The 26,918-nt window shown below is 39.5% G+C and overlaps 2 protein-coding genes across 5 annotated transcripts in view; one reads left to right on the forward strand and one right to left on the reverse strand.

Moving 5' to 3' along the window:
* Nucleotides 1–474: 474 nt before the first annotated feature.
* RBBP9 (RB binding protein 9, serine hydrolase) lies at nt 475–9,194 on the reverse strand. The gene is made up of 5 exons (XM_063093643.1): nt 9,046–9,194; nt 7,647–7,689; nt 6,798–6,903; nt 3,720–3,805; nt 475–3,320 (listed from the first exon to the last, which is right to left on the reverse strand). The coding sequence occupies exons 1-5, from the start codon at nt 9,142–9,144 to the stop codon at nt 3,094–3,096; spliced, it is 561 nt and encodes a 186-aa protein (XP_062949713.1). The 5' UTR covers nt 9,145–9,194; the 3' UTR covers nt 475–3,093.
* Nucleotides 9,195–17,721: 8,527 nt separating this feature from the next.
* Nucleotides 17,722–26,918, forward strand: part of SEC23B (SEC23 homolog B, COPII coat complex component) — a 47,833-nt gene continuing 38,636 nt past the window's right edge. Inside the window, exons 1-6 of one of the 4 annotated variants that reach the window (XM_063089831.1) lie at nt 17,722–17,878; nt 19,899–20,122; nt 21,261–21,318; nt 24,446–24,532; nt 26,067–26,303; nt 26,409–26,494. In XM_063089831.1, the coding sequence (XP_062945901.1) occupies nt 19,902–20,122; nt 21,261–21,318; nt 24,446–24,532; nt 26,067–26,303; nt 26,409–26,494 (689 nt within the window). In that variant the 5' untranslated portion in view covers nt 17,722–17,878; nt 19,899–19,901. Of the gene's footprint in view, nt 17,879–19,887; nt 20,123–21,260; nt 21,319–24,445; nt 24,533–26,066; nt 26,304–26,408; nt 26,495–26,918 lie in introns of all 4 variants that reach the window. The other 3 variants (XM_063089822.1, XM_063089840.1, XM_063089812.1) reach the window with 3 other exon arrangements.

Below are 26,918 nucleotides of genomic sequence, written 5' to 3' on the forward strand. Positions count from 1 at the left end.
GCTGGACCTAGAGAGAATTATATTAAGTGAAACAAGTCAGGCACAGAAAGAGAAATACCACATGTTCTCACTTATTGGTGGGAGCTAAAAATAAATAAATAAATTCACACACACACACACACACACACACACACAAAAAAAAAAAAAAAACCGGGGGTGGGGGGGGGACGGGAGAAGACACAACAACTACAATTCCTTGAAGTTTTACGACAAGCAAACAGAAAGGACATTGTTGGGTGGGAGGGGGGAGAGGGAGGAGGGAGGGGGATTTTGGTAATGGGCCACAATAATCATCCACATTGTATATCGACAAAATAAAATTAAGGAAAAAAAAAATATATATATATATCACCTCTAGTTAGCTCAGTTGGTTAGAGCATGATGCTGATAACAAGGTCAAGGGTTCTGTCCCTGTACCTGCCAGCTGCCAAAAGAAAAAAAAGAACTAAAGAAAAGTTGAAGACCTGAATAAACTGGAATAAAGGAATGTTTGAAAAAAAATATATATATATATATAATGGCACCTCTGATACATAGTTAAATTCATTATTTATCCTACAGGGATAAACTGACTCAAAACAAACTGTGGGGCTCCAAACTGATGACAACGCCAATAAATCAAATTGTGAATGAAGTCCTAATACTTATATTTGATTCCTATTTAGTATTAGATGTTTTGTTCACCTAAGAATAGATACTTCCCAGAGTCTAAGGCCTTTCAATGATTGATAATGATCCATACAGAATCAAACAGAAATCATGAGAGTCCATGGTTCTACGGTTTTTAAAGAATACTTATGTGGATTCTCACATGAAATTCCTTTGATCTTGGTTTAGCAGTGAGTAAATTTTATAGACCCATGATTTTGATGGTGTTCAGCTAAGCAAACTAGTCAAACAAGTAATTTGAAGTTGAGTTGCTCTTACTTTGAACTATTATTCATTATTGGATGGTGGGTAAGAGAATATAAAATATGTGCCCTAGACCAGTGCTGTCCAAAAGAACTTTCTATAATGACGGACATATTCTATATCTGCTGTCTAATAAGGTACCACTTGCCATAGGTGGCTTCTGAGCACTTGAAATATGGCTAGTGTGACTGAAGAACTGAATTTTTAATTTTATAGCTACTTGTGGCTACTGGTTACCACACTGGGCAGTACAACTTGACAATCATATTGGTCTATTGTAATTCTCTTTATAAGATGAACCATACCAGAATTAATTATTCTCAGTTGCATATATTTGGTTTTTTTTCCCTATGGAGAAAGAGGACAAGAAAGTATTGTGAACAGCTGTTATTTGTATAAGCTTGTATTTTTTTTTAAGAAAGAACTTCAGGAAACAGTAATGGAGTTACTAATTCTAAATAATTCAAGTAGAATCCAACTTTGATTATAGGTTTGGTCAAATCAGTGCTAAATAGCCTCTTTAAGAACATTACTATTCAACTGATTTATCTAATTTGCTTTTTCTTGGTTAGAGTGTGGTGTTGATAACACCAAGGTCAAAGGTTGGTTTTTACTAACTTGTCAAATAAGTTGTTTTAAATCTTATTTTTAATTAGAGAAGTAATACACATTCCATGTAATAAATTCAAATAATCCCCAGGTGGATATATAAAACACAATGGGGACGTCCACCACAACTGTAACTACCAAAATTCCTATTCCCCGAAGATAATTGCTATGAAAAGTTTAGAGAATCTTTCCTGACTTTTTTCTTTGTCTAAGCACACTTAGAAACCAAAAGACTTATCAGGTTAAAATGATGGCTCTGAATCCCCTTTAGGCATAAACAATGTGGGAAATCACATTTCTGCAGCAAATTCAGTTCTGCAACATCAAGTGTGAATTCCCTGGAAACTGTTTGAGCCAATACTTAGGGATCATAATAACTAAAAAGTGTTGGATAATGAAAAAGGGTTTTTTTGAGGGAGTTTGATCAGAAGAAAAATCTTGGAATGATGCTTGAAAGAGATCCTAAGGACACTGGAAGTTAAAAGGTTGAACTCCACAAAACAAAATTTGAAGTATGGAAAGGTTATTTTTTTAAATATTTAAAAGTTTCTAACAAAATCCAAATTGTTCCCATGATTTCATCCTTTGACATTATGTTCATTTTGCTTATCTCAAGCTTTTCTTGGGCTTTATAGAGACTTGTCTAAAAGCAGCAGGCTAAGTTAATGCCTGTGGATAAGGTCACAAGTGGATGGCTTGGATTTTTGTCTGTCTTGCAGTGCTTGTAAATTTTTTGATTTACACTGTTGTTGCCAACTAACATAATCCATACCTATATAGACTGGACATAATTCATATATATATGGACTGTATATACATACATATACCCTGAATTTAAAAACCACTATATGTAGATTTTTCCCTTGAAATATCAGAAAATCGACACCTTGCCACATTTCCACATGGCAACAATTTAGACAGGGCATGAGCTCTCCATATGGCCTGATCCCCACCACTCTCGTCTTACACAAATCTAGTCACTGTGCTTCTGTTCCCTGCCTGACCCTGGCACACCAGTAACTTAGCATACTTATGTATCATTCTCTCTCAACATGTTTGAAGGACTGGGGAGCAAGGTATCAAAGGTGAAGGCCCTAGACTGGGTTTAATATGCTGGGCCAGCTAGTGTTTTGAGCTCTAAGCCAATACTCTGGACCTTTAGTCATGTTTTCTTTCCCCAGTAAAATAGAAAATTTTATTTCAAGAGGAAAAGAGTATAACTCCTACAACATACATGAAAGCCTATTTAGTTTTAATCTGGACTGGGAATCAGGAAACCTGGGTTCCATTTCTGACTTAATTGTTTTGGATAAATAAGGGTGATTAAGCTGTCTTTATGTCCCTTATCAAATGAGAAGAATACTACTGTACTTCATAGCAATATGGAGAGATTTAGATTCTTTGGAAAATGGAAATGGTATTTCTAAAACTTAGTTTGAATGTTGAAACGTGTTTGTTTTTCAGACACTTTTGGAACTTAACTGGATGTTTTATATGTCTAGTAATTGTCTGATAATAGATAATATTACTCTGCCCCTATACTGGGATGCAAAACAGCAGGAATCATCCTGTCTATGCTAGTACTTTCAGCATAGACTTTACCACGCTAATCAGTTCGTGAAACTCTGTGTTCTGAAAGTGGCCACGGTCAGTGAATTTGTACAATTTGGCTTCCAACCTATCAGCCACTTCTTGTTGTTCCTTCCAGGGAAGGAAAGGGTCGTCAGTGGAACCAAATTGCACAATGTGACAGCAATTAGCCTTTATCTTCTCCCACTGCCAGGGGCGGCTGAAGTATCCTATGGAAAAAAAATAACCTATCAATGCCCATGATATTCTAAAACGTCTAGTGGAGACACAGAGACACACAGAATCAGTGCCTAAATGTGAATTAGAAGCACTTCTTTTGTTTTCATATCTGTAGGGCTTGATACCAACACTGTTACTTGTGAAGAGGGAGTATGTGGCTCAAATAAAACCAGGCCTCTAAGGTTCAATTCTAGACTTTGGGTTGGAAAGAAGTCCACCACCTCTCCAAGTGCCTAACATATTCAAAGGTAAGTAGTAAATTTTTCTCATAGGCTATTCAATTTTTTTTTTTTTTAGCTTATCTGAATATCAGTACTGTTTTATAACCTGAACAGGCAGCCCCATGTCTAGGGGAAGGGCTTTTCTGGGGTTTCTGCCTGCAGACTTACCACTTGCACGCTCATTTTCATCCCCCAAGTCTGATGTATATGCAGACACTAATATAATAGCATATACTCTATGTGTTTCTGCATACCTAGAAAGAGAAAAATGATGTCAGCTCATAGATAATATTAAATCCGATCACCAGAAAGTTAATAAACCACTTACAAACCCATTTGATGCATCACACAGAAAGCATGTGCTATATGCTGTTGAGATTAATATGAGAAATAGCAAGAAAACTACAAGTCCAACCCTGACTACTTGATGAGCCCCTACTCATTTTTCAAGGTAGTCCAAACCTCTTCTGCAGTCCTTCCCTAATAAACAAAAAAAGTGTAAACGTTCTCTTTGGTGTGTGTATTCACCCATCTTTAGTGTGCATAAGCATTATGTGGTTGGTTAACATGCAGATTCCCAGGCGTGTCCCCAGAGCATGTTTCAGAGGATTAGGATTGAGGTTCAGTTATTTGAATTCTAAGGTGTGACATCTCCCCCAACCCAGGTGATTCTACAGAGTACCAGAAATGTACCTCTATTACCACACACTCCACATTGCATTGTATTATTAATTTGTGTTGTATTAGGAGGGTACTTCAAAAAGTTAATGGAATGATTCATATTATCTTTTAATTCTATTTTTCCACAAACTTTTTGAAGTACCCTCGTATATCTGTCTCCCCCAATAAACCATCAGCTCCCTAAGGGCAGGCATGAGCCTTACTGATCTTTGTGTCCTTGCTTTCTGGTACAGTGCCTGGCAAGTAGACACTTAGCTAACCATCTGCAGATGGTAACCTCACTCAGCAAAGACTAGGCTAAGGAAAGACATGGAGTAGTAACAGTTTCAAGAGCTAGGGAAGATTTAGGATTCGTATTTTGTTCTTGGGTCCAAACTTTTTTTCCCAACCATTTATTTTGAAAAATATCAGAGGACTGGCCAGTTGGCTCAGTTGGTTAGAGTGTGGTGTTACAACACCAAGGTCAAGGGTTTGGATCCCCATACAGCCAGCTACCAAAAAGAAAAAGAAAAATATCAAACCTACAGGAAAGTTGGAAGAACAAGCACCTAGATTTATTAATTTTACTGCAGTTCACACTTATTTAAGCGTGTATCTCCTAAAAACAAAGCCATTCTCTTATATAATCACAGTACCATGACCACTCCCAATAAGTTTAACACTGAAATAATATCTCTTATCTGTATTCATTTTTCCCCAGTTGTACCAAAAACATCCTTTACAACAAAAAACATCCTGAAAAACAGTAAAAACTTTTACAATCCTAGATCCAGTCAAGGATCATGCATCACATTTGGTTTTCATGACTCTTTTGTCACTTTTAAACTTTTTTTTTTTGGCAGGTGGCTGGTAATTAAACTTTTTGTTTTAAACAACATTGACATTGTTTAAGAGTTTAGGCCAGTTGTCTTGTACACTATCCCCTTAACTGAATTTGTCTGTTTCCTCATGATTAGAATGAGGTTAAACATTTTTGCAAGAATACTACATAGATGATCTCGTGTCCTTCCCACTCCATTCCATCAGAGGGCACATGATGCCAGTCTGCCCCATTATTGATGAGATTAAATTTGATCACTTGCTTAAGGTGATATCCACCAGATCTCTCCATTATAAAGGCATAGTTTCCCCTTTGTGATTTAAAGTAATCTGTAGAGTAGTCTTCTGTGACTGTGTCAATTTCATGTTCCCCTGCAACCTTACACCCAGTGGTTTCAGCATCTGTTTTTCTCCTTGCCTCCCTTAACTGTAGAGGTCAATTCTCCTAAGTCAGAAGGTTGCTGACAACCCTGCAGGAAGTTCAGTGGTCCAAATTCAGAAGGCACATGGGGGTTGGCCAGTTAGCTCACTTGGTAGAGCACCAAGGTCAAGGGTTCAAATCCCCATACCGGCCAGCCACCAAAAAAAAAAAAAAAAAAAAAAGGCACATCTTTACTATCCAATGGCTTGAGAAAAATTCACTTGGCCTTGAGTTGGGCCAGATTTCATCAATAAAGGGAGCTCTTCATTTTCCAGACAAGCGCTGGCAGCTTATAAACATCCCTTACACTATGACTACCATAATTTTATACCTCCATATTAAAAAACGTTATTATTCTCATAGCTGTGATCAGTGTGGCCGAAAGGTTACAGAATTTGGCAAGATTCCCTAATAAGCAATTCATGTGACATCCTGAGTGACTGCTTGGGACAAGAGACTATACAAATAAAAATATTAACCTTTGTCATCCAGCCTAGTGAATATGGAAAAAACCCAACCCTTAGGGAACCAGCTAAGTTCCCTACCCCCTAGAACTTATAAGGTTAAAGGGGGAGATGTGACATTCTAATGGAGACCATCGGGCATGTGCCCATGAATCCTAAGGAATGGAGGGATGCAGGTGGGTGGGGGTAGCAGCTGCCAGCAAATATTTATTGAGCATCTACTATATGCCAGGCTCTCAGTGGGGTTTCAGTGTCAGAGAGAACAAAGTCCCAACCTTGTGGAGCTTACATGGAAATGGACAAGAAATAAACAGGATATAAAATGGTGAAAATTGCTATAGAGAATAAGATACAATGGGCACAGAAGCCAGAAGGGTGAGGCTGCTGTTTCAGAGAGATTACAGAAGGCTTAACTGAGAGGGAACATTTGAGAAGATTTAAAGGGGAATAGAAAGCCACATAGGTATCTAGGGACAGAATGTTCCAAGTAGGAGGGTGAGAGCTGGTTACGGTAGGTGTGCATTTGCCATGTTCCATGAACTGCAATGAGGTCAGTAAACCTGGCTGGGGAAGAAAAGGGGAGATGGTAGAGATGAAATCATAACTGAGTGACAGGAAGCCACTGGGGTTTGGAGCCACTTATGTTTTAAAAGGATCCTGCATCCCAGCAAAAAAGCAATATATTTTCTTTTAATCCACTAACCAAACCAGGAAGGAATTAGGTCAGATTATGTTACCACTTTTTGAGGTCAGCACTGTTTCCTCTGCAATAGAAACCTAAGATATACGCAAGGTATTTCCCAAGCAAGCATGGCTGGGCTGGAGCCCACAAAGTGGGTGGCAGTTCAGCAAGGATCGTACCTCATGGCTGCAATGGCTCCGGAACTGTGGCCTATGATGATGGTCTTTTCATCACAGTGCAGCTCCGTCTCCATGAAGGGCAGCCAGATGCTCTCTCGAGCTGTAACTAAGGTTCAGGGTAAAGGAAGAGTATGTCATTTGATAGGGATGGTCTCAGTATAATGCTGCCCCCCTTTCTAACATAACTGTTCAGCAGTTCACAAGTTTTAAAACCACAGAACCACAATGGGAGATGGAGCTGTTTTAATAGAGTTAAAGACTTATATGCTGCTGTTTGAAAGACCTAAATCCATAGTTTGGAAATAGTTTTATTTTCTACCATGTTTTTGTAAGAAAAAACTGAGGAAATAATGAAATATAACTCTGAAACTTTAATGTAAACCCTCAAACATAAAAAAAAAAGAAAAAACCTTGACAACATTCTCTTTAAAATTCACCTATACATTGTTTCCTTCCATAAAGGAGGTTCCTGAGACAAATCATAGGCATACCCAGAACAAAACTGGCAATATTACATTTTTAAACATTACAATCTCAAATAGGTGCTATAACATTTTATTATATCTCTGCCTCAAATGGAACACCCACAAATTTTACCTGAAAATATCTATAGACTTAAAGAAGGGAAAATCAAATTGCTTGCAAAGTTGAAAATTAAGTTCTACCAAGTAGAGATGTTATCTATATTTTTTGGCTTATACCCTCCTCCCCAAGGTGCTTGCCTTATTCATTCTTAGAAATATATTCATCTTTGCCTTCTCTACTATCATATTCCTGTTCTCTACCACGAAAATGGTGAGATCAAAACCCAACAAGATGCAGCTATTTAAAAACAAGTTTAAAACTTACTTGGGTCAGGCATGTTTTTAGCCAAACACTGGAAACCAGGTATCTATGATATGAGGGAGGGGAAAAAAAGCTATAATAAAGATCTTAATTACAACTAATACTTTGCTAATAAGAAGTGAGACAACCTGATATAATCTTTATCAAATCAATAAGTATTTGCTTATATTATGAAATGAAGTGGGTTAAATGCTACAGGATTACATATGAATATATAATCCTGCCTCATAAACTCCATCTGTAGTTCTATATTTAGCCAGCTCTGCAGACCTCTGTACAGAGAGACCTATCTCTGAATTTGTATATCCTATACAATAAAGATCTACATCCTTTATTTGCAATAAATATAGACCTGCATCTATATTTATCTCTACAGGCATAAATTTATAGAGAAGGCATGAATGAATGTGTTCTAGACAGACCTAGAGCCAGACCGTGAACCAGGGAGTAGATAAAATGTGGTACAGAAAACTGGAGATCCCATCTTCTCTGACCTTTTGGTTTGTAGTTCTAGCCATGGTTTTAAGCCACAACCCTGAAATTCTATTCTAGAAAACTTCTCTAGAGAATGGCAACCCAGGAAGCAGTCTTATTGCCAGGTTACAGAATAGGGTTCAGAAAAAAGTCAAGATGCATAGGACAATCTACAGTAGGACACCATTTTTATAAAGTTCACAAAGAAGCCAAGTTAAACTGTATTATTTAAAGACTACATAATATAAATGCTAAAAATAATTTTAAAAAGAGAAGCAAATGGAAAAAATTACAGGATGGCAGGGGGATAAGATGGGGGACATACAGGTCATTTCAAAAATATTAGTAGGCTCAGTTGGTTAAAGGGCAATGTTGATAACACCAAGGCCAAGGGTTCGGATCCAGGTAAGGGTGAGCCGCCAAAAAAAAAGAAAAGATATTGGTAACATGAGCCCAATAAAGACTGTTTATTCCTCTAAAAATGAAAAAAAAAAAAAAGATATTGGTAACAGACTTTAGTTTGGTGATTCATTAAATTACACTTCATAATTTACACACATACATCCTTTGTATATATTAAATATTATATATTTCATTTTTTAAAATCTGAAGCAGGGAGCAATGAAGATAATTGTAAAATTATCTGGGAACTCCCAAATCGGAACCGGCAGCAGAGAGGGGGAGGGGGAGGGTTCTGTCTCTGTAGTTCAGAAAGTGGTTCCTTCCACTCTAACGACTGAGCCCTCGGAGAATTCTTCCAATTTTTCCAATCAAAATTTCGACCACCAGTTCTAGAGTTTAAGAGAGAACATCGAGGAGAGGGGTGGAAACACACAGGGCGCTGCTGGCGGGAGGCGACACACCTTCAAACGTCAGGCCTCCGTCCCCGACCCAGCTGACTTCCCCGAGCAGATCGTGTGTCTCTTACCTGCCCCAGCTCCTTTTTCACCCAGCCATACCAGCCGTGCGTGGCCACATCCCCGCCTCCGTTCCCGGGAACAATCACTGCCTTGCTGGGAGAAGCCATGAGTGAAGAGGCCAGAGTCGGCTGGCACCGGGTCGTCCAGCGCTCGGAGCCGAGACCGCATCCGGCCGGGCGCGGGCGCCTGTGGCACTCTGGGAATTGTAGTTCCGGGGGACAATAGGACCAATCTTTCACTCTGGCCTTCCTTACCCTCGCTGCACAGGAGGCCAAAACAAACCTCGCGGGTATCCACCCAATGAAATCACCTTTTGCTTGCCTCCTGCTCGGGTTCTTATTCCCCCCCACGCACCCTTATTTGGGAAAGGTTGTGACTTGCCCAAAATGTGTTCTCTCTTTACTAGACTTACTGAGATTTCTATAGGAAAGTGTATTTCTAGTACCAAACACGCAGAACACAACCTATTTATAACTTGGGAACACCCGAAATCCACATTATTTTTCCTTCTGATTCCAAAACAGTTCTTGGTAGAATAGTCAATATCAGCCCTGGTTATTATTTTTCATTGCTTTAAATACTGTCCTTTTAAAAGGTATCATCATTGGTGTAGGGCACATGAATAACATTCATACTTAAATCCATTTAAAGACTGGGCAAATTCAGGAGCTGGCCGGTTAGCACACTTGGTTAGAGCATCAGTGCTGATAACACCAAGGTCAAGGGTTCAGATTCCCCCCTTACCAACTAGCCAGCCAAAAAAAAAAAAAAAAAAGACTGGGAAAACTGAGGTACTGATGAATGATTTACCTTTCATAACATGGCAATCCTGAAGAAACTGGTTGTACCTTATAGGTATATCGAAATCTTATTGAATAGAGATGGGCAGAAGTGTGCATGGGAATGAACAGGAAAGTGCCTTTTTTCCCCTTGCCCCCCATGGAGTTATTGTGTACATCAGACGTGCTTTAGCACCTGATGTTGAGAAACATCCCCTTTTAGTGCTTTTGTGTGTGTGTGTGTGTGTGTGTATTTTCTGAACAGGCACAAGCAGGAGATTTATACAGTACCCCCGCTCCCCACATTCTTTAACAAGAGTAAAACATACTCTTTTCTTTTGAATGGAGGCTCCATGAATTTTCTTTAAAAAGTCAATGTTATTGAATTTTAAATGCAAACTTACGTACTTAAGAAGGTATGATGGGTCTGGCCAGTTAGTTAGCTCAGCTGGCTAGAGCGAAATTTTAAAACACCAAGATCACAGGTTCAGATTCAGATCCCTGTACCGGCAAGCCACCAAAAAAAAAAAAAAAGAAAGAAAGAAAAAGAAAAAGAAAAAAGAAAGAAAAAAAAAAGGAATGAACTACTGAGATACACAATACCATGCATGAACCTTAAAATAATTATGTTGAGTGAAGGATGCCAGACAAGAAAAAAAAGTACATATCCTATGATTCCATTTATATAAAACTACAGAAAATACAAGGAGCTTGAGGAAACTTTTCTGGGTGATATATATGTTCTTCATCTCAATTGTAATGATGTGTTTCAAAACTTAAATTGTATACCTTAAATATGTGCAGCTTATTGTACATCAATTACACTTCAATAAAGCTGTTTAAAATTGAAAAGTAAGGCTGGCTGGTTAGCTCACTTGGTCAGAGTGTGGTGATAACACCAAAGTCAAGGGTTCAGACCACCAAACTGGCCAGCCATTTAAAGAAAAAAAAAAATCCATGAAATTAAGAGGTAAAACAAGTACAGACATTCCTGTACCCAAGTGGTTTGTTGACTAGTGTTTTTTACTTCCAGAAATAATGACACTCCCTTAACATGAACTGTGGGCTGAAAAGGGATCTATCCTTCCTTAAGATTCTGTTAGCTCTTCCTTCTAGAAGGAGAAAAAAGGCAATAGCATGAACTTCACCTTTCTCAGATTGTTTATGGCACTAATTATTGCAGAGGTTATATAGTTACACATAAATCCACCTTGTTTCCTTTTCCACTTTTTATCTCTTTTACAAGCATTTTCTGAGCTTGTCATATCACAGAAGAAATGGCTTTAGTTTCAAAACTAAAAGTCAACATTTTTATAATTTAAGAGAATACAACAATGCACATTTGTATCTGGTACATCATTTGATAATATTGAAAGAGCTGTTCTCAAGAACTTGCTGAGGCAGTTTGTCTTTTTCTTTTTTTTTTAAAGATGACTGGTAAGGGGATCTTAACCCTTGACTTGGTGTTGTCAGCACCATGCTCACCCAGTGAGTTAACTGGACATCCCTATATGGGATCCGAACCAATGGCCTTGATGATATCAGCACTACACTCTCCCGAGTGAGCCACAGGCCGGCCCCAGTTTCAGTCTTTCTAAAGGTTCAGCCACCTTCCTCTAAGGCCCTCCTTCTGAATTCTTTGCCCTGATATTTTCTTCTCAGGTCAAGATCTCTTCTGTTTTGGGGGGGGGGGGGGGGGTTGTTTTTCTTTTTTGTGGCTGGCCTGTATGGGAAGGTCAGAATCTCTTCTGTAGGAAGAAATTCTTCAAACTCACTGTCTAAACTTATTCTCCCCTCTTCTGTGGTTACTTTCCTATTTCCGCCACTGTTTTTGTTTGCTTGTTTGGTTTTTTTGTTTTGTTTTGTTTTAACCACCTTGAGGAGAAGGGATGTTAAAAGAAAGCTTCTTCAAAATCTTGACAGACACACAGGAGTCACCAGGGAAAGAAGGGAAGTGAAGAGGTTGTTCTTGGCAGAAAGGAGAGCGTGGAAAATGGAACAGAGACAAGAAACAGCACACATGGGTTGGGAAGGACAATTGGTTCGGTGCTGTAGGACTGAGGTATGTGGACCATGGAGGCCTTTGAGTAGCACAACAAAATCTGAGCAAAGAGATCATTTGGGAGACTGTTGCAGTAACCCAGTGAGACAGAATGAGTGCTGAACTAAGCAGGTATATTGAATTGAGAAATACTTAGAATAAAAAATCAACAGGAGCGAGTGATTCATTGTTAGCTTCAAGGTGGAGTAGTTAGGGATAAACAAAGGCCGAGGATTACTCCCTAGTTTCTAGGTGAGTAAATGGGAGGAGAATGGCATCTCCAAGTGAAATAGAATTATAGAGGCAGAAGGTTAGTTGGAGGACAGAGGAAAGATGAATTCAATTAAGGACATACTGAGATTGAGATGCCCAAGAACACCTAGAGATATCTGCAGGGAAGTTCTCCAGATGACATTGGACATCCCAATTCTCTCCCCTTTCCTGCTTGTAGTTCTCAACAATAACTGTAGAGAGGCTGGCTGGTCAGCTTAGTTGGTTAGCACATGGTGCTGCTGTCACCAGGATTCCAGGGTTTGATCCTTGTAACAGCCAGCCACCACAAAATAATCACAGAATGTGCTGAAAATACAGTATCCTGAAAAATAAATAATCGTCGAATGTGGTGAAAATGCAGAGATAAAAACGGAATGTCCTTCAGTGCTTTAGCTCAGCATTTCATGCTTCCCCCAGGATGTAAAACCCCTGGTTGGGCTGCTGTCTGGGGTCCCTCTGCTGTGGTGCAAGTGAGGCTCACACAGAGGAGGCTCCATCCACACTTTACAGCTTTCAGGAGCCTTGGGGGACCAGATCATCGTGAGTCTTAGGCTTCTATTGTTCCCTGCTGCCTATCTATTAAGTAATAAATCCACTTTATGTAACTTTGTGTGTGTGTGAGTGTTCCGTCTGGCTAGACTTGGGCAAGCAAGAAAAGCGCAAGATGCAGTGAGCTGATGTGATAACCAGGGCACAGTAAGCCTGCTTTACAGGTTGCTGAATATATGAACCTGATGTTAGATAGAGAAGCCTGAGTGAGAAATACAAAATTTAGAATCAGGTTATAGGTGATGATAATATATTAGGAAAACTGTGAAAGATTTTTAAATAGGCAAAAGAGATTATTGGGTTAATTTTCCATGGAATACTGGGCTTTTTAAAAAAGATCCTAGGGGTCATCTGATTATAAGAGATATGTAACTTTGTCTTTGATTATGCTCATTTACAACTCTGTAGAAATAGAAATTAACTTTTTTGTTTCTTTTTTTTTTTGTATTTTTTTCTATTTTGATTGTTTTATTTACTTTTTTAGAAATTACTTTTATTTTTAGAAATTAACTTATAGGAACACTTACTCTATGGAGTAACGTGATGCCGGATACTAGAATCGCAGTAAGGCCAATTGAGATCTTTAAAGAAGAAAAATAAAGAAATTAACTTATAGAAAGCTGATAGTAATGCAAATGTTTCCTGCCCATAACAATGCAAATTATTCCTGTTCGCAGCAATGCAAATACATTTTGTGTGGTAGAGAATACAAGTCTCAAAACATCAAATTCTTCTTGGAACCAGTTTGAACATCTCTACTGGTTCACTCATTAATGAATGAACTAAGTAAAATCTTTGGAACATATTCATTTTATATTTGTATGAGGGCCATAATTTTATCTTTTCAAGACACTTTAACAGTTTTGAAGGTTTCACTAACATACCAATAGATTCACCTGACAGAACCAGGTAAACCATGTTACTGAAGAAGACCTCATGGGCTGTTTAAGCCCAGACACCTGTTTTTCTTGGCTCTCAGAGTGAATACCAGGTGGCAATAGTACTACAATGTTGCTGAATCTCTGTTTCTCTAGGTTTCTTTTCTCTTCTCTACTGAGTTTGTGTTGTTGTCATTGGAGTGAGCAGGACTGAAACCATGTTGGGACCTAAAACCACATGGGCTCTAAAGGATTTTAAAAGGACACAGTTTTTTCCTTAGCATGCGTTTCTCTGAGTTCCCTCTTTTTTTATGGTTATTTGATATTTTGAACCTTGGTTATGGGGCAAGATGCTGTTATTTACATGAATGTAAAGATGTTTTCCAGCCAGCCTGAAGCTGCAGACTTGCACATACTACACAGACCCTAAGATAACAGCAAAGATAGTAGCAGAAACCAGACAGAATCTTGGTGAGACTGCACCTGAGACCTTGCATGAAGCCCTTGCTGCTCACATGTCCCTCCCTACTGCTTTTTCCCACATTCCATTCCCTCAACCTCCTCTTAAAACCCCCCTCAGTAAACCTGAGTCTTTGAGATGTCTTTAGTTTGGCCATCCTCTTTCAGGTTTACTGGAGAGGTGGGTTAGCCTAACATCTCTCCTCAGGTCACCGGTATTCCTGAATGAAAGCTGACTTCCATGTTCACCAACATTTGAACACTTGACTTTTGTTTGTTTTTTGATTGGGGACAGCCAGCTGGACCTGTGATTTTTGTCTGGAGGCAGGCAGCCAGTCCTGTGAGCTTGATGTCAAATTTTGGGGGGCCTCAGCTGGAGCTGAGTGTGTCCTGTAACACCGTTTTTGATTTACCCACAACTGGTATGTTTTTCCACATTGGTGGCAACAACAGCTAGGAATTTGGTTTTATATTTTGACCATTTGGTGATTTCTTTAAGTGAACTAACAGTCTATAGTGTCAAAGGACAAAATCATAGCAAATGTAGTTAAAGATCTCAAGTTGCTTTATTGAGATCCTAGAATTGGGCAACATGTCATGCCATAAAATAGAATGAATATTCCAATGGCTGAGCAGTGGAGGTTGGTTATATAGACAGAAAAGGCTGAAGAAAGCAGAAATAAAGTACAAAAAGCAGATTGGTCAGTTTGAATTTACTTTCCTTGTAAGGTGGAGACAGGAAGACACAACAATAGAAAAATAACTGACTAGTAAACATTAGGTTACTTCCGCTATCTCTTTTGTGTAAGGATTCAAGAGGAGGGAATTTCATTATCATAACACTTGAAGATTTAAACTATAAGCTAAGTGTTTGGAACTCAGTAGCGGTGACTCCATTTTGACTTTTAGTCTGGTCTGTTGGGACCTAGTGCAGGAACTCAGCCCAAAACAGTAGCCTCCTATAATTTTTATTGAACAATAGAGATCTATTCTCTCCTGGATAAGATATGACAGAGAATCTGTTTGTTAGCCTTTCTTGTTTGTTTACCTTTTTGTCTATTTGTGAGTTCAGGCTGATGTCGGAGGTAGAGTATGGGGGACCCAATAGTTGGCCTTAACCCACCCTGTCCTCTTACCAGGTTTTTGACTCCACTACAGGAAAGAATTCAAGGGCAGAGTCACAGTAGAAACTGAAAACAAGTTTAATGTAACAGATAAGAAATACAGGTTCCATAGAGAAAGTGTGGTCTAGCTCTAGAGACTGAGCAAGGCCCAGACCAAGTTTAATACAAAAGTAAGAAATACATACTGAAAGTTCAGAACAAAATGCAAGCTGCCTCAAGACAGTGAGCAGTTGCTTCCTTTAAGTAAGTTTGATAGAAAGTATACACACCTCAGCCAGAGGAGTACAGATAGCCTCCAAGACAGTGAGCAACAACCCTGCCTTTTGCTGGGATTCAGCTTTTATAGTTTTGCTATCTAATGAGTACTCAATTTAAGGGGGTGGTTCTCAGTTATGGAACATAGTCTTGCACATACTCAGTTGGTCTCTTCTTGGAGCATATTCATTGGTCAAATCCTATCACATGCATCAGGCATGTTGGAGAATATTATGTGCTCTCTAGTACCTCTACTGGAGGGTCATTCAGCTACCGGAGTTATACGACCCCTCTCTACTGAGCAAGCCCAGCCACTGGATTTGCAGAAACCAGCCCCTTGTGGTCTCATTTTCCCATGTTGGTGCTGATAATAGGTCTAACTGGTAATAGTAGCTTTCCTCTAGAGGAGGATCTAAAGGAAGGGCCTGAGACCTCGGGAGTGGCTTGAAACCCAGAGGTGGGTACTGAAACCTGAGGCCAGGGAAACTGAGCACCTCCTATACCAAAATCAGGTAAGACGTCCACACCCTCTGGGAAGGAAAATAACTCTTTGTTATCTGGTCCACTAAATTTTTATTTTTCTGTGTTTAGTTTTAACCTGTGGCTGAAGTCGTAGAACCAAAGCTATAAACTTTCTATATGTCTTCATGGCTGTAATCAAGCCTTCACCTCTTGTAAGGGTGAAAAAGGTTTTACTATCTTTGTAGAGTCTTAGTAAGTTAGATTACTACATTTCTTACAGGAGCTCTCATAATTAGTTTATGGAAATAAATACACACATATAAGTCAAGGATTTCTAAAATTCCTAGAAAATAAGGAAATTAAACTTCTAATACAGTATATAAATGTGCTAGATTTAAAAAGTCCTTCTTACAGACATTGCTAGAACAGAAAATATACAGGTTCAAATAATTAAGGCAAATCTTTGGCAAATAATACTATCCTCACGTTTGTTTTAAAAAACCCCAGCTATGCCTTTTCTCAGTGTTGGGTATAATACATTGCTACGTTTTATTTTACTTGGGTTTGTTTCTTTTATAGAGAGAATAATTAATTTGAGTCGCCTAAACTTATACAAGTTTACTGATCAAATAAGCTAACATTAACATTACGTAATGTTCTGATCCCCATTCCGGCCAGCAGCCAAAAAAAAAAAAAAAATTACATAATGTTTAAGGTCATGAAAAATGTAAATTTGTCCAACGAAGTGAATCATTATTCTGACAAACTTTATTTCTTCGCCTTGCCTTTGCCAGGCTACTGACAAATTTTCATAGTCTCAGTAACTATCACAAATAAAAGAAATTTTAAAAAGAAAAGGAAAAAACCCACAGTAACTATGTTTCATAGTACATTGATTTAATTTCTATGACTTGTAGGTAATTTAAACTTTGTACTAATATTAAATTGAGCTAATTTTGTTTTGGCAGCTGGATGGCACTGGAATCCGAACCCTGAGACCTTGATGTTATCAACATCACACTCTCCCAAGTGAGCCACCGGCCGCCTAAATTGAGCTTAATTAATGCATACTTCTTGGATCCCTAGATATGTTTTAGCATAATTTTAAGTTTATACAGTTTCGCTGATTTGTACATGCTACGGAAGGACTATATCTCTGAGTCAGGTTAATGAACGTGCTCATATTTGCCACTTGTAAGAAACTATAAAACGGTGTGGTGGCTGCAGAAAGTTGTGTTCTATGTAGTTATGACCTTTGTTAGTGTCCTAAAATGCTTGCATATGACAGTTCTCAATTACACATCTCCTTGTAAAAGGACGACAGGAACGGACACGCAGAGAGGGACTGTGCACCAGTGCCACTGTCAGCGGACAGCACCACGTCATTACAGCAAGCAGAGAAGGAAACTTGCAAAACGAAGACGCATCTCCGCTAGAGAGGAAGAGACCGGCCCCCTCCGCAAGCATGTGCCCGTGCGACCGACGCTCGTCTCCCGCCCCTTCCCACGTGCTGACGCCTTCCTCCGGGCCTTTCAGTTTCCTCTCGCCGGAGCCGCTCCTTTTTCCGGGGCTACACGTCATCGTTCTTGCTTCCCTGTAACCAAGGCGATGAGAGGGACTTCCCACTGAGGCGAGCGGACGTCATAGTGGATCAGGGCGAACTGCTGTGGAGTGCTGACTGTGCCTAGAGAACAGTCGGGCAGGCTCCCGGGTTTTCTGAAGCGGAAACGTTTAGGAGTGAACTGAGGGAAATTGGTGTTGGGAGGAAAAGTGACTTTGAAGTGCGAGGCACATCTCGCTCGCCGTACCCCAAGATGGCGGCGGGGCTTCTCTGAGTGTCTCGCTTCCGTTCGTCTGCTAGAGAAGCTCTGTGATTGGCCATCAGACGGCGCCGTGGCGTGATGCGCTGCGGCGCTGACCAATCGGTTGAGAGCTGAGCTGGACTTGGCTGTGGGAGCCGGAGCTTGGTTCTTGGGACTGTGAGTGCGGACTGCTCTAGCCAGGTGAGCAGCGCCGGCCAGGTGAGTGGGAGGCGTAGGCGACGGGAGACCGGGGGTCCGCGCCCGAGTTTCTGCGGCGGGCGAGGCGGGCTGCTCCCGGAGTGAGGCCTCTTCCTGGCAGGCAGGGGAACAGGAGGGAATGGTCGCGTCCCGCGCGGGGCGCACAGAGGACCGGTTTCTGGCCCCGGATCCTTCAGAATCGCGGAGTGCGCACAGGGGAAAGGATCGAACTCCCATTTTATTATTTTATTTCTCTTTGAACTTTACGTTCTGAATGGACCCCCATTTTAGAGTTGAGAAACTCACGTCAGGTTAAATGACTTTTGTTTCGTGACAGCTGGAACCAGAACCAGGTCTTTGGACTCCCTTCTGGGATTAAACCTTACTTAACCTTGTCTACTTGATGGTCCCTACCTCCCGAAAAGTTATATCTTGTCGAGATAAGGATGGTTCAGATTTTTTTGCGGATACTCCTACAGTATGTTTTCAGGCGTTTCATTCATTCACTGATTCATTCGTTCGGCTGTTAACCTTTTCAGATACCCTTCCCCTTTGAGAATTTGGTGTAAGCCGTGAACTCATCTTCCTAGAAAAATACGTATTCGCTTATGCACACAATTTTGCGTACAACTTCAGGGGATTTGTGGACCCTCTGAAGTCTCCTGTGTATTGTGTCCAGGGTTAAGAATCCCTGCTCTGGAGAGGTGAGGGAGAGAGGCAGTGGGACGTGGAGGGAGGAGGTTTAATATGTAGATGCTTAGGGACATTAGATGGAGCCAGTACTTTTTAATAACTAACTGTTTTGAAAGGGGAACTGTCATTTACTGAAACCTGCTGAAGTATTTGCTGGGAATTGTGATGTTAGAAGTTGCTGTTATTCCCATCTGAATTATCTCTTTGTCCCCCAGGAAGCTGCAGAAGTGCCTCCTGTGTACACAGTGCTTCAAGTTCCTGCTTTTGCCAGAAATAACAAATAGATGTCTTAGACTTTCAGTTGGAGCAAACATTAGGAACTTTTGTTGTTTGGATTCTGCCTAGTAGAGTAATTCATTTACTTTTCTAGCCATGTGATATTATTGTATTAATCCAAGTTATTTACCTTACGGTATTTCTCACAATAATGTGGAAGACAGTTATTATCCAGCACTGTGTGAAATGGGCACTAGAGGTCACTTCGTTATCATAGATTCTTTAATTTCCTTTTTTTTCTGCTTTTCTTGAGGGACTTGTTCCTTTGAACCCCAATAGCTGAGGCATGTGTTATCCTAGATTTTAGGATGTGAACAGGATGTATAAAATATTCAATGAAGTTGAGGTTATTTGGGCTTGAAAGCTTAGTCTGAAGGACTGTTTTATTGACCAGAGTCTTTCAAGGCGTGAGCATAAACAACCATGACAAGGAAAGAGGTCCTGGAGAGACTAAGCGTGATAGCAAACTTTCCTTTGTAATTTTGGTAGTATAAAGTAGAAATACTTTAGCTCAGAACTGGTTCCTATTATGAACTGGACTCGCACATCAGTATCCAGTTCTTTTCTCCACAGTTAATAAAATGGAGAGGAGAAAAGGCACAAAAACAAGATCACTCGGAATGTAAAATTTAATATAGTATTTACCTTAATGGAGCAAAGAAGGAAGGGGATCTGAGAGGAAGGTAGTTGAATGCTGAAGCAGGATTTGAGACTTATCCTTGGACACGGGGCAAAAATTGGCTTGGCTGAGATGATGTGTGATCTGTGAAGAGATTTAAAGTAGTAGTAGTCAACCACATGCAGCTTAGAGATGACCAAATGATTGTAACCCTTCCCTCTCTTTTATTTATTTGTTTAAGTGCTAGAGAGGAAGGTTGAGAAAGGAGCCGTACTCAGAGATAACTGTGCAGTTAATTGACTTTTGTGGGTTAGAGGGGAGATACTGTCATTCTACAGGGACAGGTTCTTCCAGATTGAGTATTTCAGAAATACTCTGTTAGATAACTCTTCTTTTGAAGTTTAGTTGAAAATTTCACATGCAATTAAAGCTTTATCTTCAGTTCTCTTTTAGACTATGGCGACATATCAGGAATTCATTCAGCAAAATGAAGAACGGGATGGTGTGCGTTTTAGTTGGAATGTGTGGCCTTCCAGCCGTCTGGAGGCTACGAGAATGGTTGTTCCCCTGGCTTGTCTCCTTACTCCTTTGAAAGGACGTCCAGACTTACCTCCTGTGCAGTATGAACCTGTGCTTTGTAGCAGGCCAACTTGCAAAGCTGTTCTCAATCCACTTTGGTATGAATTCTTTTAAAAACTGGTAAAGATTATGAAAATAAATTATCACTTATATGTTATTCTCATAAAAGTCATTTGATTTGGGCAAGTCATCAAATTTGAGATGAGTAGTAAGCAGTGAGATTTTTAGGTGATAAATGGTATTTGAAGGAATCTCCCTGGCCAAATACTCCAGATAAAATTGGAATCTTATGGGAACGAGGTAGAGGGAGAGGATTTGGAATTTACTTTTTTTGTTGATTATCAGTTTGCTTTTGGCTTAATTGTAGACTTCATTGATGCCTTTTAAAGTATCTTCTCCCCAAATTTAAAAGCTTTAGACGATTTTCTCCTACTCACGGTTATAGTGATGCTGTATAGAAGGAGGAAGTAGTATGCAGAAGAAATTGTAGCTCTTAAATGATTTTATTGTTAAGTGTAGTTTTTTTTGTGCCTGGGGTAGTGATCTATGATATTGCTTTTAGGTGTTGGCACTATTTGAAAGAATTTTTAAATATGTGGAGAGTGTCAGAATTTTTATATGAGGGAACATTTTTCACTTCATTCTCCTTGCTTTTATTTAATGTGTTCATATATAAGAATGCTGCTGCTCTGCTTTTAAAATGATAGTCACTGATTATTAATTTTCTAAACATAGAAAGGGGGGAGGGGGAAGCAACTGAAGCATTATCTTGAACCAATATTAGGAAGTGTATCAACGCAGAAGCACGCCTGCCCAACTTTTTTTCAAGTGGGCTAAGTGAGGTTAAAGTCTAAGATGTTATTACCAGGTTTGAAGTTTTTAGTATTGAAATTTGGTAGTTTAACAGAGCTGAGTAGTAGAGAGGTTAGGAAAAATCATAGGTTAAGATAAATGGTAAAAGAAAATAACCTATAATTTGTATAAAGTATGGAATTTAAAAAATTATCGATAGAATTGGAAAAGAGAAAAAAGGATTCACTGCAGCTATTTGAAGGAAATTTTGGTTACTTAGTAGCCAGAATTCTAACTGCAGTGAATGTTTTGCATGCCTTTATCTATGCACATGCATAAAAAACACATTTCTGAGTGATTTACTGAACTTGAAATTTCTATTTGAACATTCTCTACCTTAAAAATAAAAATGAGACCTAGTTGTAATATTTATTTTTCTCACAGTCAGGTTGATTATCGAGCAAAACTCTGGGCCTGTAATTTCTGTTTCCAAAGAAATCAGGTATATGAATTATTTTTAATAATATGTTATATGTTTCGTTTTAGTTGTACTATGAAAAAAGTGAGGTTGAATTTGTGTCTACGCTGGTGGTCAGCAGTTTCTGCTGAACTCAGAGTGATAGCTTTTGTTAAATACAATGTTGAATGTCAAATGTTTGTGATTTTTCTTTTTTTAAAAAGATGACTGGTAAGGGGATCTTAACCCTTGACTTTGTGTTGTCAGCACCACGCTCTTCCCAAGTGAGCTAACCGGCCATCCCTATATAGGGATCCGAACCCGTGGCCTTGGTGTCATCAGCACCACACTCTTCCAAGTGAGCCATGGCCGGCCCTAAACATTTGTGATTTTTCTGTTGAACGGTTTCATTATTTGAGTTCTGTGTCATTTTCTGTTGAGGGGACATAGAATTCCCTTTTCTTATAAGTATTCTGTAGGAAGTGAATCTATTACCATAAGAAAATAGATGTGGTGTTCATATTTCACTTGACTTCAGTATATTCTAATTGGATAGTGTACATTACTGAATTTTCATTTTCTGATCTTTTTAACTTTTAGGATCTAAGTATGTGTTGAGTTTCTTTCGATTTAAAAATTTTAAAACTGCCAACCTAGAAGGAGCTCACAAGTGACAAGAGACTTCTCTTTAAAATTAACTGAGACTGTGATGGATATGTTCTAAAACTGGGATTGTGATTATTGCACAACTCTGTGTGTTTTCTTTTTTTTTTTGGCGGCTGGCTGGTATAACTCTATGTTTTCTAAAAATCATTGAATTTTACACTTAAAATGTGTGAATTTTATAGTATGTAAACTCTACTTCAGTAAAGCTGTTAGAAATATTAATTGTACCTAACATAGTATATAATGTTCTAACAGATCTTAAGCTATCATCAACATGCATTTATCTATTTATATATTCGATCATAATTACAATTAATCTCATCCTTAGATATGGCACATAATAAGTCCAGTGATAATGAGAATAGTGTACAGTTGAGAACTGACCATAGGTTCAGAAACTATAAGCAGATTCCATTCAAGATTTATCTCCATGAGAGATTGTACAAATCTTAAAATCATTTCTATGCCTTGTTATATTCATAATTGATTTCTGTGTTTAATATAATTTATCATGAAAATTCCAAGGTAGGGTAGCATGGTGGCTAAGAGTCACCTGGGTCTGACTCTCAGATCTACCACTTGCTTCCAGTGTAACTTTGGGCAAGTCACTTAACTTCCTGTGCCTCAGTTTCCTTGTCTTTAAAAGTAGGGTACTTCATGGGATTGTTGTGGGAATTAAACCGAGTCAATGAATGTGAAGAATTTAGAACAGTGCTTGACGCATAATAAGTGCCATTTAAGTATTTGGTATTATTATTATTTTATTTTTTATTAATTTTTTTGGCAGCTGGTTGGTACAGGGATCTGAACCCTTGACCTTGGTATTATCAGCACCATGGTCTCCCAAGTGAGCTAACCAGCCAGCCATGATGTTATTATGTGAGATCTCTACCTGCTAGTTTATGTGTGGTCTGGAAGTCTATGTGTTGTAGGTGGAAATAATCTTTTGTAACCTCCCAGCTGGGTCATGGAGAGATGAACCCCTAAACAAGTACAGAGCTAGAAGATGAGACATGGCCCCCTGGAAAAATCAGGGTGATCTTGGCCTCCTTTTCCCCCTTCTGGGCAGCCAGTTGACTGGGTGGTCCTCTCCAGGTTGCTGGGAGGTGGCTAATGTGTCTGGGCTTACCTGGGTTCTTTCCACACTTTTTTGTAGTCACAGATAAAGCCCCACTGTGTTGGGAGCTGTAGCTAGCGGGCAGTCATGGCCAGGATGGGGTTAGAGGTCTTTTGCTGGCTCCTGCTGAGGCTCCTCCTGGTGTTCAGACACCCAGTCATACCCCTCCCTACTGGCCAGTGGCCCCTCAAAACTGCCTGTCAGCTCCTCAGCAGGGCTTGCATTTGGTTACTCTGAGGTCATTGGCCTGGGGTGTTCAACTGCTAAATTTGGGGAGATGTATCTGAACTTTTGTTTTTAATATAAAGCTAAAGACTATTAGGATTAAAAATCAATCTACAAACTATGAATTTAAAACATTTGCAGAGAGTTTTAAAATAAAAGAAAATGCCTATGCCATGATGCTAAGCGCACAAAGCAGGTCCCAAAATTGCAAATACAGGATGATGTCAACTATGCTCAGGTAGAAGTCTGGAAAGAAATATGCCAAAATGTTGACAGCAGCTGCCTCTTGGTGATAGGAATTGGGGACTTTTTTCCTCCTGTTGTCTTATATTTTCCTGAATTTGCCAGTTTTTCTACACTTGAACACGTATTACTTTATTGATAACAGCCAAAATCATAAACCCAAATCAAGGCTCTAGCCTTTCACATACATAGACTATCGATGAGACAGGTAAAATCTCAGTCATTAATTTGCAGAGCAGCGCTTAAGAGATGGGGTTTTTGGTTAGAGCACAACCTTATAACACCGAGGTCATGGGTTCAGAGCCCAGTACCAGCCAGCTGCCAAAAAAGGTGGGGGGATGTGTTATGTATGTATGTATGTATGTTTGTTTGTTTGTTTTTGTCAGCTGACCAGTACAGAGATCGAACCCTGGACCTTCATGTTATCAGCAACATACTCTAACCACCTTAGCTAACTGGCCAGCCCAAGAAGTGTTTTTTTTTTTTAAAAAGATGACCGGTAAGGGGATCTTAACCCTTGACTTGCTGTTGTCAGCACCACACTCAGCCAGTGAGCAAACCGGCCATCTATATGGGATCCGAACCCGGGGCCTTGGTGTCATCAGCACCGCACTCTCCCGAGTGAGCCATGGGCTGGCCCCCAAGAAGTGGTTTTAATAGTGTATTTTTAAACATTTAGAAGTTACAGCATAACCTAAAACTACTCTTAAAAAAATGTTGCTTTTTAAAAAAGTTACAAAATGATATAAATATAAGACAGAGTCAGAAGTTTTAAATGCTGATTTTTATATTTTAGTAATATGTTCTATATTTTATGCTTTCAGACTTAATGTGTGGTCATTAGCCATTTTTATAAATAGGAAATAAAAAGTGTAATGTCAACATCTTTCAGCCCTAATAAAAACATTACTTTGTTTTCAGTTTCCTCCAGCTTATGCAGGCATATCTGAGGTGAATCAACCTGCTGAATTGATGCCCCAGTTTTCTACAATTGAGTATGTGATACAGGTAACTTCTTTGTGGTGCATTTAATAAACAATGTTAAATATATTTAGTTTCCCTTGAAAACCTTTGGCTTCTGTGTCTCTTACCTGCGCAAAGGGTTTAAAGCTATGAGGGCAGCAGGATCCTTCACAGGAGGATTTGGTGTGTGTGTACTTACTGGCATTGTTTTCAGGTCTTGATAGAAGGCTACAATAAAGGTGGAACTGATTAAATGTAAAACCTGTCCTCCTCAGCCTTCTCTTAGTTGACGGTACTCCATCTTCTAGTTGTTCACCTTAAAAACCATAGACGGGAGGGGGGGGAGGGAAGAAGACATAACAATTACAATTCCTTGAAGTTGATATGACAAGCAAACAGAAAGGACATTGTTGGGAGGGAGTGGGGAGCGGGAGGAGGGAGGGAGGTTTCAGTAATTGGCCACAATAATCAACCACATTGTATGTTGACAAAATAAAATAAAATAGAATATAATAGAGTAAAATAGAATAAAATAATAGAGTAAAATAGAATAAAATAAAATAAAATAAACAATCTGGTACATAAACAAACAAACAAACAAAAAAAGAAACCTTAGACATCCTTCACCTCTCTCTCTCACATCCCATATCTAGTCCACTAGAAAATCCCATTGGCTGTCTATTCCAAATGTACCCAGAATCCACCCACTTCTCTCTCCCCTCTGTTAACTGTCCTGGGTCAGCCACCGCCTCTCAGTTGAATTACTTTGGTAGTCTCCTAACTGTTGTCTCTGCTTTTACCATTGCCCATTTATATTTTACTCTTAACCTAGAGTAACTTTAAAAATATGTATCATGTTATTCTAGCCAGAATAACTTTCGAAAGTTATTCTCTGCCCAGAAATGTCTAATGGTGGGTGAAAATGGTCCCTTTTCACCCAAAGGAAAAGACAGTCTTCAGAGCCCTATGTGTTTACTTCTCTGATTTCAGTTTCTACGAAGTGTCCTCATTCAGCCCAGTGGGCCTCCTTAGACTCTCCTCCAAATGCCAGGAACACTCCTGCTTGAGGGCCTTTTCTCTAGCTTTTTTCTCAGGCTGGAACTTTCCTTCCCCTATCTCTATATTGTTTCCTCTCTCTCCTTCTCCAGGTTTTTGCTCAAATGTTACTTTTTAGTGAGGCTGTCCTGACCTCTCTCTTTAGTACTTGAACCTGCCCTCTGCCTCTCACTACCAGCATTCACAGTTGACCTTAATCTCTCCATTCCAGGAAGTTTGCTTCTTGAGGCACGCAGGGATCTTTGTTCTTTCTGTTCATTGATGTATCCTAGGACCTGAATAATGTCTGGCACATAGTAGGTATTCAAAAATTTTGAGTGAATTGTTAGATACAAATAGTTTTTATGTTTAGTTTGTTTTACTAGAATCTGAGTCATTTAATGAGGTAAGTAGAAGTTTGTGTAGGTGTCCTTATCCCGAGAGTAAGTGTAGATGAAAACTTGCCGTTTTCCTACCTGATTTACTTTAAAAAGAGCTGTTTGTATTTGTATACTGATCATTGTGCTGTTTTTCTTTGCCTAAGCGAGGTGCTCCATCCCCTCTGATCTTTCTTTATGTGGTCGACACTTGCCTGGAGGAAGATGACCTTCAAGCACTCAAAGAGTCCCTGCAGATGTCCCTGAGTCTCCTTCCTCCAGATGCTCTAGTGGGTCTGATCACATTTGGGAGGATGGTACAGGTTCATGAACTAAGCTGTGAAGGAATCTCCAAAAGTTACGTCTTCCGAGGGACCAAGGATTTAACAGCAAAGCAAATACAGGTCTGTGCCTTGATTTTGCAGAAGCAGGAGTAAGGGCATATCTTAACAGTTAATTAGATGTTCACTTTTAGTGTTATAGGAAATGAGTCCTTTTTGTTTTTTTAGGATATGCTGGGCCTGACCAAGCCAGGCATGCCCATGCAGCAAGCAAGACCTGCTCAACCCCAGGAACACCCTTTTGTTTCAAGCAGGTGAGGTGGTGACATATAGTGTTACATATACTGTAGTGGGCAGGCAGGACGGCCCATGGGAGTTAGGGAAGAAAAATATTAGAACTTTTGTTTTCTTATTATTAGAGAAAAAAATGATTAAGCCTAACCAATATTTAATGTTTTAGCAAAAAGGTTTTGAGACCACTGTACTCAGTCATTCCTGCCTTTTGGAAACATGGCTGTTGTCCTTTTTAGTCCTTAAGTAAAACTGGAAAAATTAAAAAGGTTTCTTTTGGGTGCCCTCCAACAAACCTATTAACAGGTACTCACTTCACTCAGCCCATCAAGTGCCTGGGGCTGCCCTGGGCCGAGTTAATAGCCATAAACTTGAAAAAATGCATTGCCTGATATGCTGGGGACAACCTCTTACCCTGGTAAGAAACCAGAGTGTTTTTACTCTGTG

Source organism: Cynocephalus volans, chromosome 1 (assembly GCF_027409185.1).
Source record: "Cynocephalus volans isolate mCynVol1 chromosome 1, mCynVol1.pri, whole genome shotgun sequence".
NCBI classification, from domain to species: Eukaryota; Metazoa; Chordata; class Mammalia; order Dermoptera; family Cynocephalidae; genus Cynocephalus; species Cynocephalus volans.